The sequence below is a fragment of the Vicugna pacos genome, chromosome 16 (assembly GCF_048564905.1).
Source record: "Vicugna pacos chromosome 16, VicPac4, whole genome shotgun sequence".
Lineage (NCBI taxonomy): Eukaryota > Metazoa > Chordata > Mammalia > Artiodactyla > Camelidae > Vicugna > Vicugna pacos.
In genome coordinates this window covers 3,477,506-3,492,704 of record NC_133002.1, presented here as the reverse complement: position 1 = coordinate 3,492,704, position 15,199 = coordinate 3,477,506, and the positions used below count along the sequence as shown (strand labels likewise).

Genomic DNA, 15,199 nt, shown 5'->3' with positions numbered 1-15,199 from the left:
CCTCCTGAAGTTTCCCATTAATCTCCCCCCTTCTTGCCTCCTGTTTGTTACCTTTAGAGAGTGCTAAGAACTCTTAGTACTCTTGGTTTTCTGTTTCAATTCCTTCTTCCAGACTATCAACTATCATCCTGTTCACAGTGAAGTTAGGGAAGATCCCTTAAGTTACAGTTTATTACCAATTCATTCTGTCTCTTATTGTACAATACTTAACTACTGCCCAAGTCTTGAGCTAGGTATTTTGTGGTTTAAACATACTCCAACAAATAATTCTGAAAAGTATGTTTAGTGTGAACATACATGTCAGAGAACAAGCTTAGAAGTTCAGCTTGCTCTCAGTTTGGACCTAAGTCATACACTACAGCAGTTTCTCTTTCTACTGCAGCCCATTATGGACGGTTTAAGTGGCAACTCAGTATCAGAGACACAAACCAGATTTAAACAAGGCTTTAAAAAAAAATCTTAAGTATGCTGTAAGGAAACCTTTACTATTTTAACTTGTTTCTATTAGGGAAGGGGAAAGAGACAGTCATTCCATTGATAAAAACCAGCTGATTCAGTTTGTCCAGGAGAACAAATCTTGACTCTGAAAAGAATGAGCTCCCAGGGACCATCACTGTTCTTCCTCTTGTTTTGATAATGAAGAGAGCAGGCAGAGATCCAGGAGAAACACAAGTACAGCCAGGACCTGAACAGCAAGATGACTTGCTTCTGACAAACCAAAAAAGGAAAAGGGATTTTCCAACTAATACTGTAATTTCCTATGGGAAAATTGGAGCAGGGGAAAGGCAAGAGTTCTAAGTTTAAAAAAACTTCTGAGGAGTTTATGGCCATTGGCCTGACTTGGAGAGTTGCAGAGCAATACAAGGCTAGGTAGGGGGCGCTCTAACTCTATTGAGGATTAACAGTCAAATGAAGGTCAAGTATCATTCTCTGCCCTAAGCTAAAAACTTGAATTCAAATGCTGGTTTAAAAAAACAAACAAACAAAAAAAACCTTTAAATACCCATAATTTGGGGACTCTTAAAATTCATGGTGAAGAACAGCATGTAAACTATGTGCTTATGTACTCTTATTTCAAGTTAATATAATTTAACACCCATGACTTCTTCATTAAAATGAAATGCTTATAAACACCTCAAATACCACTTGGTTAAAGTGATGGAGGTAGCTGCAATGTAGCCCACTGCAGCACTGACTGGTTCTTCACACGACTGCATGTACCTTATTAACTACTGGAATGCACACAATGTAATGCCAAGTTTGCACATGTCCCAAGACCCTTACTCCACTTCTGCTCTCCTGCCTCCCTATACTGCCTCAGTCTCCAATATGAAACCACCAAAACGATGTTTCTTTTGATTTAAGTTTGAGAGATTAATTAAAACTGCCATTCTACATATTATTTCCACAGTCCAGTAATTTATTTTAAATTGGAGTAATTTCAAATTCCACAAACAAAACGGAAGAACAGCAATATTTTGTTTGAATTCTGTCTTCTGTACACTCAGTGATCTAAAACACCACAATATCCAACATACACAAACCTCAGGGAAGGGTTAGTAAATACACACAGATTGGAATCATGGTGCTCTTTGTTCCTGAATGGAATGGTCCCACAGAAAAAGCACAGGATACAGCACAACATAAGGGCACCTGTTACATATGAAGTGAGCAAAAACACACTAGCATTTTCTATATGCGTAATGAGGAAACCTGCATAGGTTAGAGGGCCTTTTTTTTATGCTCATTTAAAAGTCAGGCAAGTTGTCTGTAATGCATTTTTCAAATAATTTGGAGAGCACTGCAATCCAATGTAGGATATGCTGATTAGTGTTGTCTTTGTTGGCATTGACAGTCCTGCATGGTCACATACCAATGTTTTCACTTTAGCTTTTCTTTGAATAAAAGAGATTTAAATGCATTTAGACAATACATACTGTAAGCTGTTTACATACACTAAATTTAAGAGATTCAATATTAGAGTTTTTTTTCCTTTAAACACTACAGAGTGCAAATCAGTTTCTTCACAACAGATTGAATATTAAGCAGTTCTTCAAAGAATGAGGGGAAAGAAAAAAAGCCCAAGTGAATAAACATTGAAACTATTCCCCTTTGAAAATAAATTCTAAAATGATGCGGAATGTGAAATAAGCTTTTAACATAGGTGATTGAAGTTTATAGTTAGAAACAAAAAGTAGTCCTTCATGAAATAAAGGTTACAAGAACATGTGCCTGTTTTCCCCTGTTATAAACTGAGAAGCAGGTAGAGACGATGTTTCAGTACGAAAATAGGCGACTACAGGATCAGCTTTCCGTCTCACATGCTGTACCCAAAGCCAGGCTGTGGCTGCCCATAGGGTGGTGCAGTATAACCATAACCAAAAGGTGCCTGGGGAGGGACTGCAACACTGGGTCCTGCTGTCAGCATCAACTGGGGCTGACCTAAAGAAGGAAACAAAAAGGAGCAGGGGTAGGGGGCAAGGAAGTGGGAGAAACTGTTAGCATTGTAGGATGACCACACCCCGATCTCCCTACTCTAGCAACGTGGAATCACAACTTAGAATGAATTTGGTGGGGGCACTTTAGACTGTCTCAATTTCAGCATGACACGCACCCTAAGAAGGGTCCTGCCTAGAAAGCCAACAAAAACAGTGCAGGGCCAGGGCCAGGACTCTAACAGTAATTGTTACTTCACGCATCATTTAAAGCAATACGCACATGCATGCTCGACATGCAAGACACTTAGCAGTAAGCCTACTGGCACATGGTGTTTGCACACTGTATCTGGTGACAATATAATTAGCACAGGGAAACAATTTTTTAACAGATTTTTTTTAAACACAACTGAACTTTTAAAATCAGATTTAAATTTGATTTCAACATGTCTAAGTGGTAATAAAACCTAATGCATTTCTAGCAAAGTATCCAGTATTTTTTTAAAAGCAATAAAAAAATAAGACCTATTCAAATATGCATCAGGTATGGAATACATTAGCGCAAACAATCTCTCTCAAATACTAAGTTAACACTTTTAGGAAGTTTAAATACCCTTAAGATAAGCCAAATTCAGTAGGTGCCCCCAAATTATTACACCCACCTTGTTTTTGTTTCTACTTTGTTTCCTAACTCAGTTATGTCAAACATCTTGCTCCCACCTCTAATAATCTATTTTATTTTCTCCAACTATATCAAAACTACCCTGAACACTCTAAATTCCCAGTCTTTTTTATCTATAGGAAAGGGAGATAATGCCATAGTAGATTTATATACTATCATTTCCTTTAGTGGGCTGAGATATAATAGTCATAATTTTATACCCTCCTCCCAAAACCACCTGGTTAAAGTGCTTAACTTATACCCTTCAAATTCACTGTTCAAATGAATCTGTTCACCAAGAGTGAAATAGAAAGGGGAAGCAGTCTAGACAGACACACAAAAGAAGAAATTAAATTGCCTTCAATATTCACTCAAGAGTCTGAAGATCCTATCTCTCTGGAATGTTCTCAAATGGAAACCCCACCCAGTTCTCTGTGTCCCAGTCAGAATTTTAAAGAAAGGATGTACTACTTCTGTGAAGTGTCCTTCAGATGGCCTTGGCATGTTCTCTCACATTTTGTACTTCTGAAAATTGAGTTCATCAATACTTCTTTCTCAGTAATTTAGGTTATGATTTCAAGTGACTATTTTTTGAGATTATCTTTGCATTTAAGATTATTTTAGTGAATAATGTCAATGTCTGCATTAAGACTGTTTTCAGAAAACAAAGGTAGTAGAGAGAATTATTTCTTAACTCAGTGAGGTTTTTGCTCTTTAGAGCTTATAATATTTCTATCTTGAGGTCGAATCCCTACAGAATGAACTGTTTTGTCTACTACATTTCTGTGAGGTTAAAGAGAGAGATTACCATAAACAATAGGTTGTGTCTCTGTAGCTTGCTCTTCTTCTTTTCTCAATGATTCTGAAGCATCTAATTTATCCACCTGTAGAAAAACAGGTAACGGTAATTAGCACCTCAAAAGTATTATAAACCTAGGTTTATGGCAGAAAGTGGAAAAGCCTTAGTGTGTTAAATTTTGTCAAAATAAAACAGACTAGAAAGAACACTCTCGATCCCCCTCAAATTCAGTGGCAATGTTCATACTTCAGTCAAGGTGATTTTTAGCACTGTCATTATAAACCCTCAGGAAGGAGGGATTTATAAATGCCATAAAAGCTCACGCCAGGCTAAAACTGGGCATGCTAGGATGCAGCCAGCCTGAGGGAGGGAGATTAACAAGAAGGAACCACTTTCTCAAACGAAGTTTAAACCCTATCAAAGATAATAATAATGAACTCATGACCTGGCAAGATTTCCCTCCCCAAAGGAAATGGTCTTCAAAAAAGTGAAATGAGTCTACTGACTGGACAAGGACTTGTGCAGAATAAGCTATCTTTTGCCAACTGTGCACAATTTCTGTCATTATTGACAACAGGTGCAGACTGAAGTCTAAGACTCAAGTGGCTCCATATTTGTTCTTTTTGTTTAAAGACAGGCTGCATGTGTGAACGCTCTATTTTCTAAGTAACTAGGAAAGCCTGATTTTGCCCAAACTTCTTGGAGGAAGAAATTTTTTTTTCTTTTTCAAGCCAAAGAAGCAAACAGCTATCATATGCTAGCTACTCTAAATAAAAGTGAATAGTAGCAGATACTGTAGAGGAGTCCAAATACATCAGTGAAAGAAAGGAGCTGGAATACATAGATCCTTCCACTAACTAGTTGTGTGATCTTGGTAAACCATTGCACTGACCCTCAGATTTCCTTGTCTATACAGTGTGTCAGCTGAACAAGATACTCTATAAAGTTCCTTCTAGGACTAACATGACTTGATTCCGCAGTTCTGTGAAGGACTGGGGAGAATGACATTAGGACACTGGGATTAGGGAACCTTCACCGTACAACTTCCATTTGCCTTTTAAACTATACTGTATTTGTCTTTTCGACATGATCACTGCATGTTCTTCAAAAAGGGAAATAGTGAAAAATCACCAAACAAGGACATGCAGACTTCAGTGAAAAGGCTACGAAGACTGGGTCCCCACAGGGTCAAAGCAGCCCCTAGATTCTATTTGAAACTATTTAAAACAGTGTGTTTCAATCCTCATACAGGCCATTAAGGTTATTTAGGACAGTATTTTACACATACTTTAATCATTTCATATTAAATACCATAATTATGGGTCTAATCATCCTGCCAGGGAACAAAATGTGAGAAAAGTAAGCAGAGGTAGGCTCTAGACACCTTCAGATAAAGTGTGGCTTTCCTACCCTAGGAAGACAGGTTAGCTTGCTTTCGTATACTGTTTTTCCACTTTACAGCCTAAGTGCTCACGTGTTGCAAATTACCCCCATCAAATTAAAGACTACTATGGAGTATAAGGACCACAAGAAACACCCACTGTTTGGCACCCAAACTTAAAAACTGTTACAACTGTGTAATTTAATTTAAGGCACAGTCTGTGCCACTAAGGGTTGGTCAGGTGGGGTTTTGCTAACCTAAACAGTACCCAAGAGTGAGCTAAAGGGTTATATACCCCTGCCCCCCCCAAAAAAAACCATGGGTGAGTGTACATTAATAGTTTCTAGAAGAAAAAAAAATCAAACAACAAAAATCCACCACTGCATAATACATTTCCAGACTTTCAAGGAAAAGAATCTGAAGTGAACACATGTTTCGAAGTTAATGTCTGAGTCAGATGAAGACAGAAGTACATTAATGATTTAGAAGAGCTAGCAATGTCACAATGCCCAGGCATAGTCTTAGGCAGGTTGGATATAGGGAAGAAACAAAAAATAACAACTCTGAAGGAGCAGAACTGAGCTAAGCAAAAAAATTTTTTGATTTTTCTATATAATGGGACAGCCTCTGGCACAGCAATATCCAATTATTGTTTCCACTGACCCAATTTAGGCTGCTCAAAAAAGAAAAGCAGAGAAGGCTTTTATGAACACAAGCTTTATTAAGAGCTGTAACAAAAGTTTCTGATCCTTGGATTTAAAAAGAAAAATTACAGGTAAGCATGTCACTGAGTTTAGTTCCATCTGTACTATTGGAAATTCCCTGTAATGTAAAAGGCTTTTCCACAAAGACTGCAATATGCTGCAGAGGAAAAGTTCACATGCAGTCAGTTATTTTGGTGCATGTGTGCATGAAAAAAAGGCAAAAGTACTGAAGCAAGAAGTGAGATCTGAAGATGACTGTTGCTATACAGGCTCTCAAGAAACACACACAGCCCACAGCAATGCTTTAAGAGTTTCAAAAGTACTATGATGTAATTGCAATGACTGCCGTACATGCTTGATTTAAAACAACGCATAACACTGCAGTTCAATTACCTGTTTTTCACACACACGCTTTCTAACTGCCTTGCTTACTAGCTGCTGAAGGGCCTCACACACAATGTATTTTACTCAGGTTAGCCCTAAGTTCCAATGGTGACTTGTTTGGTTCAACAAAATTTCAAGGCATTGTTGTCCCCCCTCCAAATTCTTTTAAATTTGTTCCAACTGTCCTTTACCTTCCCACCCTTTTCTTATCACAATTTGATACTGGACATAAGTTTGTAAGTTTGTTTCATTTATACTGGGATGGAGATAAGCCAATGAAGGAAGCAGCAACCAAAAGGTGCCTAAATTTGACCTTGGACAAGCCAACGGCTGAGTAAGAGCAAATTTGTAGCTTCAGAGATGTGCCTCGTTACAGAAAGTAGAAGTTAATATTGTTTCATTAAATACAGAAATATCCATGTTGCTTAGCAACAATTAGAGCAAGCTACTCTGATGATTTAAAAAAAAGTTTTGATTCCTTTTGAAAACGGACTAGCACCATAAGAACTGGACACCTGGAGAAACATGAGGAAAGTCTCTTCAGAAGCAGCTAGTATCTCTTGTATCTACTTCAGCAAAAAATTAGTAAGAATCAAGAGATCAGAAACTGGATCACAGTCCTTCAATACTAAAAAAAAAAAACCCCAAAAAGCCTTTTAGGGCATGTATATACATATATAAATTCAACAACTGTCAGGCAAGCTCACAAAATAAAACCAGAGGCTGTTTAAATTTATTTAGAGTATTGAGAAAATCCTATTATGGTCCAGATACTCTGACAGGGAAGAGAAATTTCCTGAAACTTTGGAATTAATACAGAAACTCAACATGCTCAGTTTTTAATAATACATTTAAGAGAGACTGTGAACCAACTACTGATTAGCCTCCTGCCCTTCCTAAAGCCTATTAGCCGATTAGTAGCAAACATCTACTAATGTCCTACAGCTCTATTATAGTTATGTTTCAAGGGACTTGCAGAGGCTTTAGTGAAAATTTACTGGGGGGAAAAAGCAGCAGCAGCAGTGTAGAAAAGGAAGGAAAAAAAATCATGCAAATTCCTTAGACTTAGTCCTCCAGACTTAAAGATGGAAAAGAATCAACTTTCACCTTTTCCTTTATTGCATCAACCTGCAAAGGAATTCAGAAGGTGCAGCTTAGAAAAAAATCAAATTCCATAATGAGCATAAAAAGGTAGAGTCAGCAACAAAGGTTTAGGGGAGAAACATCTAACCACTAAAAAAGGTATGAGAAAAGTGAAAATAAAGGGCATACTGGAAGCAAAATTTAGAATATGTATTTTTTTAACTTCAGAGCTTATTGCAGAAGAATTTATGCTAGAGTCAGTGTGAAAGAAAGCAGCTTAATCGCTAGTAAAATTCATAGCACTTTGGTTAACAGCAGCTTAGAGCCAGGTCTCACAAGTTGGCATTACGCGTAAGAAAGGAAGCTATTCTCATGTATGGCTAAGATACGGCAACTGTTTTTTCTCTTACACTGGACTTTAAGCAGTTTATACACAGAAAATGTTAATTCTTAAAAAAAAATTACAACTTAACACAATGATATCTAATTGGATGGCAGCCTAAGGAAACATTTAGTTACACAGGGGGTGTTAGCAGTGCTTTTTCCCCTCTTCACTCGGGCATGCAAAGAGATCAGATGTGAAACTGATTTTAATAAGCATGTTTTGCTTTGACATTTAAAATGGATCCTTTAGGACCATTTAAATTAAATGTTAAAGCTAGTAACCGTTGAGGACAGTAAGTAAAAAATATCCTAACATCAAAAACAAACACTAAGATGAATAAGTGAATTTTATAAAATGATTATACCCCAGCTTGTTTAATGTGCTTTTAGGAAATGTGTCATTAATTGTTAAACTCTTATTTTTAAATTAGGGGTTAAACTATCAAAGTATGAAGATTAACAGGATATTAAGAATATAGACACAGCTTCCCCAGGGGAAATAGGCATACATATTAAACTCAAGAACCAATCAAACAGATGGAAATATACATTACTAAGTTACGGACAGCTGAGTTACAAGAACTGATCTGAGGAAGATGTTATTTTGACAAAAAAGATTTTATCAAGCGTTAAAAAAAATACAATACGGTAGTATTCACCCTCAGAAATACAGTGAGGGTAAACATTCTGACAAGTTATGTTTGAGTTCCCTTTCCACTCAATGTCATTTATCAGGTACTAAAATTTTCAGTAGAATAGGAATATTGTAAGATCAACTAAATTACTTGTATTAGAGAAAAAACATTTGGGAAAAATTGAATTTTACATATCCTAAAGACAATTAGTTCTACCTTTGTCAGGTATTCCTTCATGACCTGGATGAAATAGGGCATCGCAAAATCCATGATATTGTGCCTCCATGCAGTTTCCAGGACAACATCTGGCCTTAAAAGATCATAACAGGTAAAGAGACAAGCTCCAAAGCATTCTCTTTTTTCTTCCTGCAAAAACCACTGTAGGAGTTCTTCAGCCAACTCAGTATCTTTAGATTCAGAAGCATACTGCATTGCATCCTATTTAAAGGAAAGGATGAAGGTCAGACATTAAATTCATACACTGAACTAGTAAACCAAATAATACAATGGGGGACAAAAACTCCCAGTTACATCATTTAAGTTAAAGACTTGTTGAAAAAAAGCAAAGTACAGGTTAACAGGAGAGGTTTGACATTAACATAAGACAGTCTCCAGAATCAAGAAATTGCCTGACTTACGTCCTCAAATGGGGACTAAGAAAAAAAAATAAGAGAAAAAAAAAAGGGGGGACTAAGAGGCAATTCTCAGATTCACAAAACTAACACTTTTATAGACCATAATCACTTGTAACATACCATTTTAAGGTTAACACAGATCATCTGGTAATTGGTTTAACAGCTCTGCCCCCACCAACTTTATTCACCTTGTATAGGCTATCTTTCTTGCACAGTTCCACACTCTGTTTCCAGCGATTGTTGCCTTTGAAGAGATAAGCAGCAATTCTTCTGAACTCAATGAGTTCATGTTTTTCCAAACGCTGAGCAAGCGAGATATTGTCAAAGTTGTCATAAGCATCTATTGATGTTCGCAGAGCCTTAAAAAACAAGACAAAGCCATTTAAATGCCAAATCAGTATTTCATTTTAGCTTATATTTTATGTTCCACCATTCTTGACCAATAAGCCATTATTGTATATGACTGATTATATGTGATCAATATACTGTGTAATATGTACGTATACGACTTGATCAATAAGCCGTTACTGTAATATGACAGCCTCGATTCAAGCATCAAACTGCAAAGTTGTAATCTGAACAAGTATCATTCTTTAATCTAACTGTATAACAATTAAGCCCTCGAAGGTACTATAAAATTTCTAAAGGTACAATTTTCTCCAGGGTTTTCAATATCGAGGACTAACTTGAATGGTTAAAAAAATTGGGAGGTTATAAAATCTGGAGGGTAAGATTTTATGCTCGAGGGAAACTATTGATACAACCAACACGATATTCAGTCATACAGATCAGCATGGGATCTGACCCTGAAAGAAAATCATGTTGACAGTAAGAGAAAGAAAAGGCAACTGGCTTATCCTTAACTTTAATTTTGTTTCTGTGAAATCCTTCACAAGGGAAAGCTCACTAAAAGACTAATACGCTATTGGGAAGAAAAACAGTGAATAAAACATAGCAAATACCATGTAAGTTTTATGGCCTAGTTTAAGAGATCAAAAGACTTTTTCAACTCAACCTATAGTCCAGATGGATGAGTATTTTTCTAAAGCATTAACTTGGACAAGATCTAAGCAAATTTTGCAAACTTGGCACATAATTAGGAGACATCAGATTTATCAATCCTGGAAACTTCACAAAATTTAGATGTGAGGCACACAAGTACCTTCTATTTGTAATCCTAAGGGATAATGGGCCTTTTTACTGCAAAGCACACCAACTTTACAAGTCAATGATAACCTGAGTTTTGAGAATATATGCAGGAACCAAAAAGTTTTACCTGATAATCTTCTTCTGTAATAAAGAGGTTGTTCAGTGATTCATTCACAGATTTGTTGTTGTGGTTCTGAACTGAACGCAAATACGGTTTCACCAGTGGTAACTGTTTTACCTTTAAAATAAGAATTTGTTACAAATGCATCACATTGCTGAAGGTCCATGGACAAAAGTTATCCAACTGTGCCTCAGTTCCTTGCTATGAGTAAGTTTTAAAAATTATTACCTTGCTGAAATAATTGACCGCGCGAGTATGATCCAACCGTGGAGACAGCACCATCAGCAAATCATTTAACAACAGGGGCTTGAATTCTAAGTAGAATTGTATTGCTCTGTAGTACAGTTCCACATTGGCAACCTAAATGGGAAAAAGTCCACATGTAAGGTAGCGTTATTTCCTACTGAGCTTTCTTTTTCTGAGGCCTTTATCTTCTGAAGAAGGTACACACCTTGGTAATGATATCTTTGAACTGCCCTTCTTTCCATGCATCAGTGGGATGATTCATCATAGTAATTATAGCATTATCATATTCTTCATACTTGTCATACAAAAACACCAATTCTGCCCAAAGATGAGCTTGTTCTGCAGCTCTTAGCACCTGCATGAGAAAGATTTACTTGCTTTAGATATGGGTCTCTAATTCCAGCTAATAGCAAATAAATAAATTACAATTAAAACTGAAGTATGAGTTTTAGCTACAGAGTTGCCTTACAATTAGAGGTTGGTTACCTTAGGAATATTCACTCTGGACCAGAACAGCTCCAGGTGCTCCCTCATTTTCTGTGGCTTAAATTTAGAATATAGAATAGCTAATTCGGTAAACATCCCCATATGAGCTCGCTCAAGTCCCAGTGCTGCTTCCAACATGGTTATCAGTTCTTCAAAATATCCACGATCCTAAGTAAAGGAAATAATGGAATTAAAAATAAGAATATCTGTGGCAAAAGATTTCAATTAATGCAAAAGACTCCGGTTCACTACCTGATAGTAGTTGATGAGTTCCTCCAATTCATCGGCATGTACAACAATATGAAGCCCACACATCTGAGCAAGACGGAACTCCTTCCCATCGACACAGGCGAAGCAGACCTACAATTTAAAAAATTTCAATTATGTGAACTCACATGTACACGTGGCTGGTTAATTCAATTAGTAAGTTTAAAGAGCATTCCTAAATAGCATCTTAATTCTTCATTCAAACTGTTTATTTAGATCACCTCTTTCCATGTTCGAGTACTGTTAGCTTTCCTGGCTCCATCAACAGCTGCCTGATATTCACCCAGATGAACCAAAGTAGATGCCAAGCGTCCAAAATTGGAAACGTTATTGTACAACAGCTTAGCAGCATCATACATTTTTTCATCATAACAACGGTCACCAACCTGAAAAAAAAACACAAACCGTTTCAATCCTCTTTCCAAAGTCACAACTCAATTTAATATCGAGAAAAAGTATTTTTCCTGTAAGACTTCTCCTTGGAAACCTTCAACTGTCACAAGTTCCTATTCAGCTAATAAAACCACTCAACTATTTTTACACTCTTTTAAAGGAAAATTTAAAAGAGGAAACTCACTTGTTGGATATGAGCATTATTTGGCCCATTGATGAATTCTTCTAACTCTGCAAGGCGGTTTGTTTTAGCCAGCGCAAAAATCAATTCTGTCTCCACGTAGGACTCTCGAGCCTTCTTACGGGCCATCTGCAAGTATTTTACCAGTTCTTCCCAGTTTCCTGCATATAGGAAAATAAATAAGTAAATCCAAACACTAACATATCCAAATTTATCTTTTCACCCAAGCTATTAATTTCCTTTTCAAGGAAGCAGAAGAGAGAGTAACAAATGTAAACAGTGAAAGGCATCAAAATAGCAAAACTTCTATTATGCCTCTATTATTACTGACCAAATGAATAGCTGAATTCCCCTTTTCCTTAAAGTTATAAGATTAGAGCCAAATGAGAATTTTACGAGACTTCAAAACAGAAAACTAAACTTCCCCATGGAGCTTTTAAGTTCACAAAATACAGCCTCTCTTTATCTGCACTAAGATGGAGGGCAAGTAACCATGTAGTCTCTAACTCCAATATAATTCAGAATAAGCAACTAAATTCATGCTTAGCTTATGTACATTTTCTGAGGAGACAAACACATGAAAGTGAGAAGTCGTACCGCTAGTATTGGCAGCCTGAACAACTTCCATGTAGGATGAAGGATCATCAGCTTTGATATACGAATCAATAGCTTCTTTCACCATGCCCTTCTGCAGCTGAGCTTTTGCAAGCTGACTCCAGACTGCAGGTTCATTGCAGCGTTCAGCAAACTCATATGCCCGATCCAAGTTTCCAATATGTTCAATTAAGACCTAGGCAACCAATTTTTAGTTAAAAAATTACAGTACAATGAATCTTACCACATAGCAATGACATTTAAATGGTTAGGATTTTATTGCTCTTTTATTGCCACAGCAATAAATTATGCCCATCCTCACAGGACAATGCATACACTGAGTCAAGAGAAGGCATTACATTTAGTAAATCAACTCAGGTCATCTGAAGATTTACCTGCACTGCTGAGGTATTAACATCAAATTTCCGAAAAATGGCAAATGCTTCTTCAAACAGCTCATTGCTGATGGCGATATTGGCAATATCTGGGGCATCGTAATTATCCAGGCGGTTAATATATTCCATAACCCGGGTACGGTCAGCCTTGATTGCAGTGAGGATGAGGAGGTTTTGCAGATTCCTTTAAGGAAAAAAGATTTGAATGCAATGCTTTAAAAGCTCATTAGTCATAAAGAATAAACACTGCAGCTATAAAGAGGTTTTTGTCTCAGAAGGTAGAGTGAGAAAGGGATATTAAAAGAGTGAGAGTTAAAAAAAAAAAAGTCAGAATTTAGACAATGTTCTCTAATCTTTGTCTCTTCGTTCCTTCCCAAAACTGACAGGCCATAATTAAAGACTGCATATAAAGACTACTGGACCCCTCTCACAGCATACCTGTGTTCACTGAATACAGAGTTATCAAGGACAATTTTCTCCAGCAGCTCAATGAGTTCATTAGGAAGGTCTGCAGTCATGAATGCCTTGACAGTTACTGACACTTCTTCAGGGTCCTGAGTTTCAGACAAGGCTGTCTGTACAACCTACAGAGGATATATAGGGAATAAACACTGAGAATCAAGGTGGTTTTGAAGATATTATCTAATAAGTATAAGCTGGCCTCTGAGTAGAAAACTTGAAGGTAAAAAAGAATGAATGAGATGAAATACCTTTAAAATATCACCCAAATGTCTTTCTATGCAAATTCAGGTATACCCATAACATGTGTACTTCCATACTCCTGAAAAAGCACCCTACCTATATTAATTCCTATCTTTCCCCTACTTAAAATATTACCCACAAACACTCCTCGTTATCACTTTAATGGCCACATATAAATCAAATACATAAATGTGGCATTATATACTTAGTAGTCCCTCTATTTTTGCCTTATATGCATGGTTCTCAGATGCTGCAATGAATTTTTTTTCCCAGGAAGCTTTGTATCTACTAGGAATTTTCCTTAGAAATGCTTCCTAGGAGAGGAACAAAAAATTAATAGTCATCAGTTTATCCTCTTCCATATTTATACTTCTACCAGGAAAATTTAAGAACCATAGTAACAATCTTCAATTTTTAGGGTTTTTAAAAATGCTTTCAATTTTATATAGTTATAAGCCTAAATCTCTCTTGCAGTTCTAAGCTTACTACTGAGTTTATTCAACATTCACCTACTCAGTCATTTGTATTTTCTCTCACCAATCCTTATTCTTTGCTGACTTACCATTGTCCTGAATGTCTCCAATCAATTCAGTCACTTCTCAGGTATTAACAATAGCAATTCTTAACTCATTTTATTAAATATTTAATTTAGTATTCTAACTGTGATGAATTGAGAGAGTTCTGTATAATTAAATTCTCTCTTTGGGAATGTATTTTCTTGGAGGAGATATATTTCATTTTTGTTAACATGATACATATGTTTAGTAATTTTTAGTGTAATTTTTATTTCTTTCTAATTTTTACTGCCATCTCTCACAGTTAGATATGATCCATTTGAGTATATTTGGTATGTGATGAGGGAAAGGTTTTATTCACAGTTAAAAAGATAACTTTTAAATACATTCGCCAATTTTACCTGGTCAATTAGGGGTCTCCTGTAAGGATTGCTTTCCAACAGCACACTACCCCATAATTCTGGATCCTTTCGGCGTACCAGATAGCGGGAAAGACTCTTGAAGAGGGAATTCTCATTGCAAACCTAAATGAGATGTTAAAGATTAATGTCAAAGTAAAAGGTAAAAACTTTTAATAGACTGATTTTACTTTTAAAGATTACTTCCTTATAATTATACCGTTAAGTAATTTATAGCAAAAAAAAAAAGTCACTTTTACATATAATCTTAAATAGGTCACAATCACGCTTTTCTTATTAAAATTCGGTCAACAGAAAAAACAGCTATTCATTTTTGGAGACTTTTAAAAAATACCCTGATGTTAGAGTTATATTTGGGCTGTAAATTCTACTCTATTGGTCTGTCTATACATGTACCAGGATGCATGTTTTAATTGTAGAGGCTTTGTAATGTGCTTTAGTATCTGGCAGGGCGAGTCACAGCTTTCTTTTCAGTGTTTTACTAGTTATTCTTTCTTTTTAAATTTTTTATTATTTTGTAGGTTTTTTGGGGGGGGGAATGGGTTTGTTTATTTTAATGGAGGTGCTGGGGATTGAACCCAGTAGTACCTCATGCATGCTAAGCATACACTCTACCACTGAGCTATGCCC

General features: G+C 36.4%; 1 protein-coding gene across 2 annotated transcripts in view; it reads right to left on the bottom strand.

Annotated features, from left to right (window-relative positions):
* Window positions 1-1,399: 1,399 nt before the first annotated feature.
* CLTC (clathrin heavy chain) overlaps window positions 1,400-15,199 on the bottom strand; it is a 57,993-nt gene continuing 44,193 nt past the window's right edge. The window contains exons 18-33 of one of the 2 annotated variants that reach the window (XM_015250955.3): window positions 14,552-14,674; window positions 13,372-13,517; window positions 12,934-13,117; window positions 12,542-12,734; window positions 11,948-12,105; window positions 11,592-11,756; window positions 11,356-11,463; window positions 11,104-11,271; window positions 10,823-10,972; window positions 10,600-10,731; window positions 10,378-10,488; window positions 9,290-9,460; window positions 8,683-8,904; window positions 7,472-7,492; window positions 3,905-3,980; window positions 1,995-2,442 (exon numbers count right to left, since the gene is read on the bottom strand). In XM_015250955.3, the coding sequence (XP_015106441.1) occupies window positions 2,318-2,442; window positions 3,905-3,980; window positions 7,472-7,492; window positions 8,683-8,904; window positions 9,290-9,460; window positions 10,378-10,488; window positions 10,600-10,731; window positions 10,823-10,972; window positions 11,104-11,271; window positions 11,356-11,463; window positions 11,592-11,756; window positions 11,948-12,105; window positions 12,542-12,734; window positions 12,934-13,117; window positions 13,372-13,517; window positions 14,552-14,674 (2,253 nt within the window). In that variant the 3' untranslated portion in view covers window positions 1,995-2,317. Of the gene's footprint in view, window positions 2,443-3,904; window positions 3,981-7,471; window positions 7,493-8,682; window positions 8,905-9,289; window positions 9,461-10,377; window positions 10,489-10,599; window positions 10,732-10,822; window positions 10,973-11,103; window positions 11,272-11,355; window positions 11,464-11,591; window positions 11,757-11,947; window positions 12,106-12,541; window positions 12,735-12,933; window positions 13,118-13,371; window positions 13,518-14,551; window positions 14,675-15,199 lie in introns of both variants that reach the window. The other variant, XM_006218000.4, reaches the window with a different exon arrangement.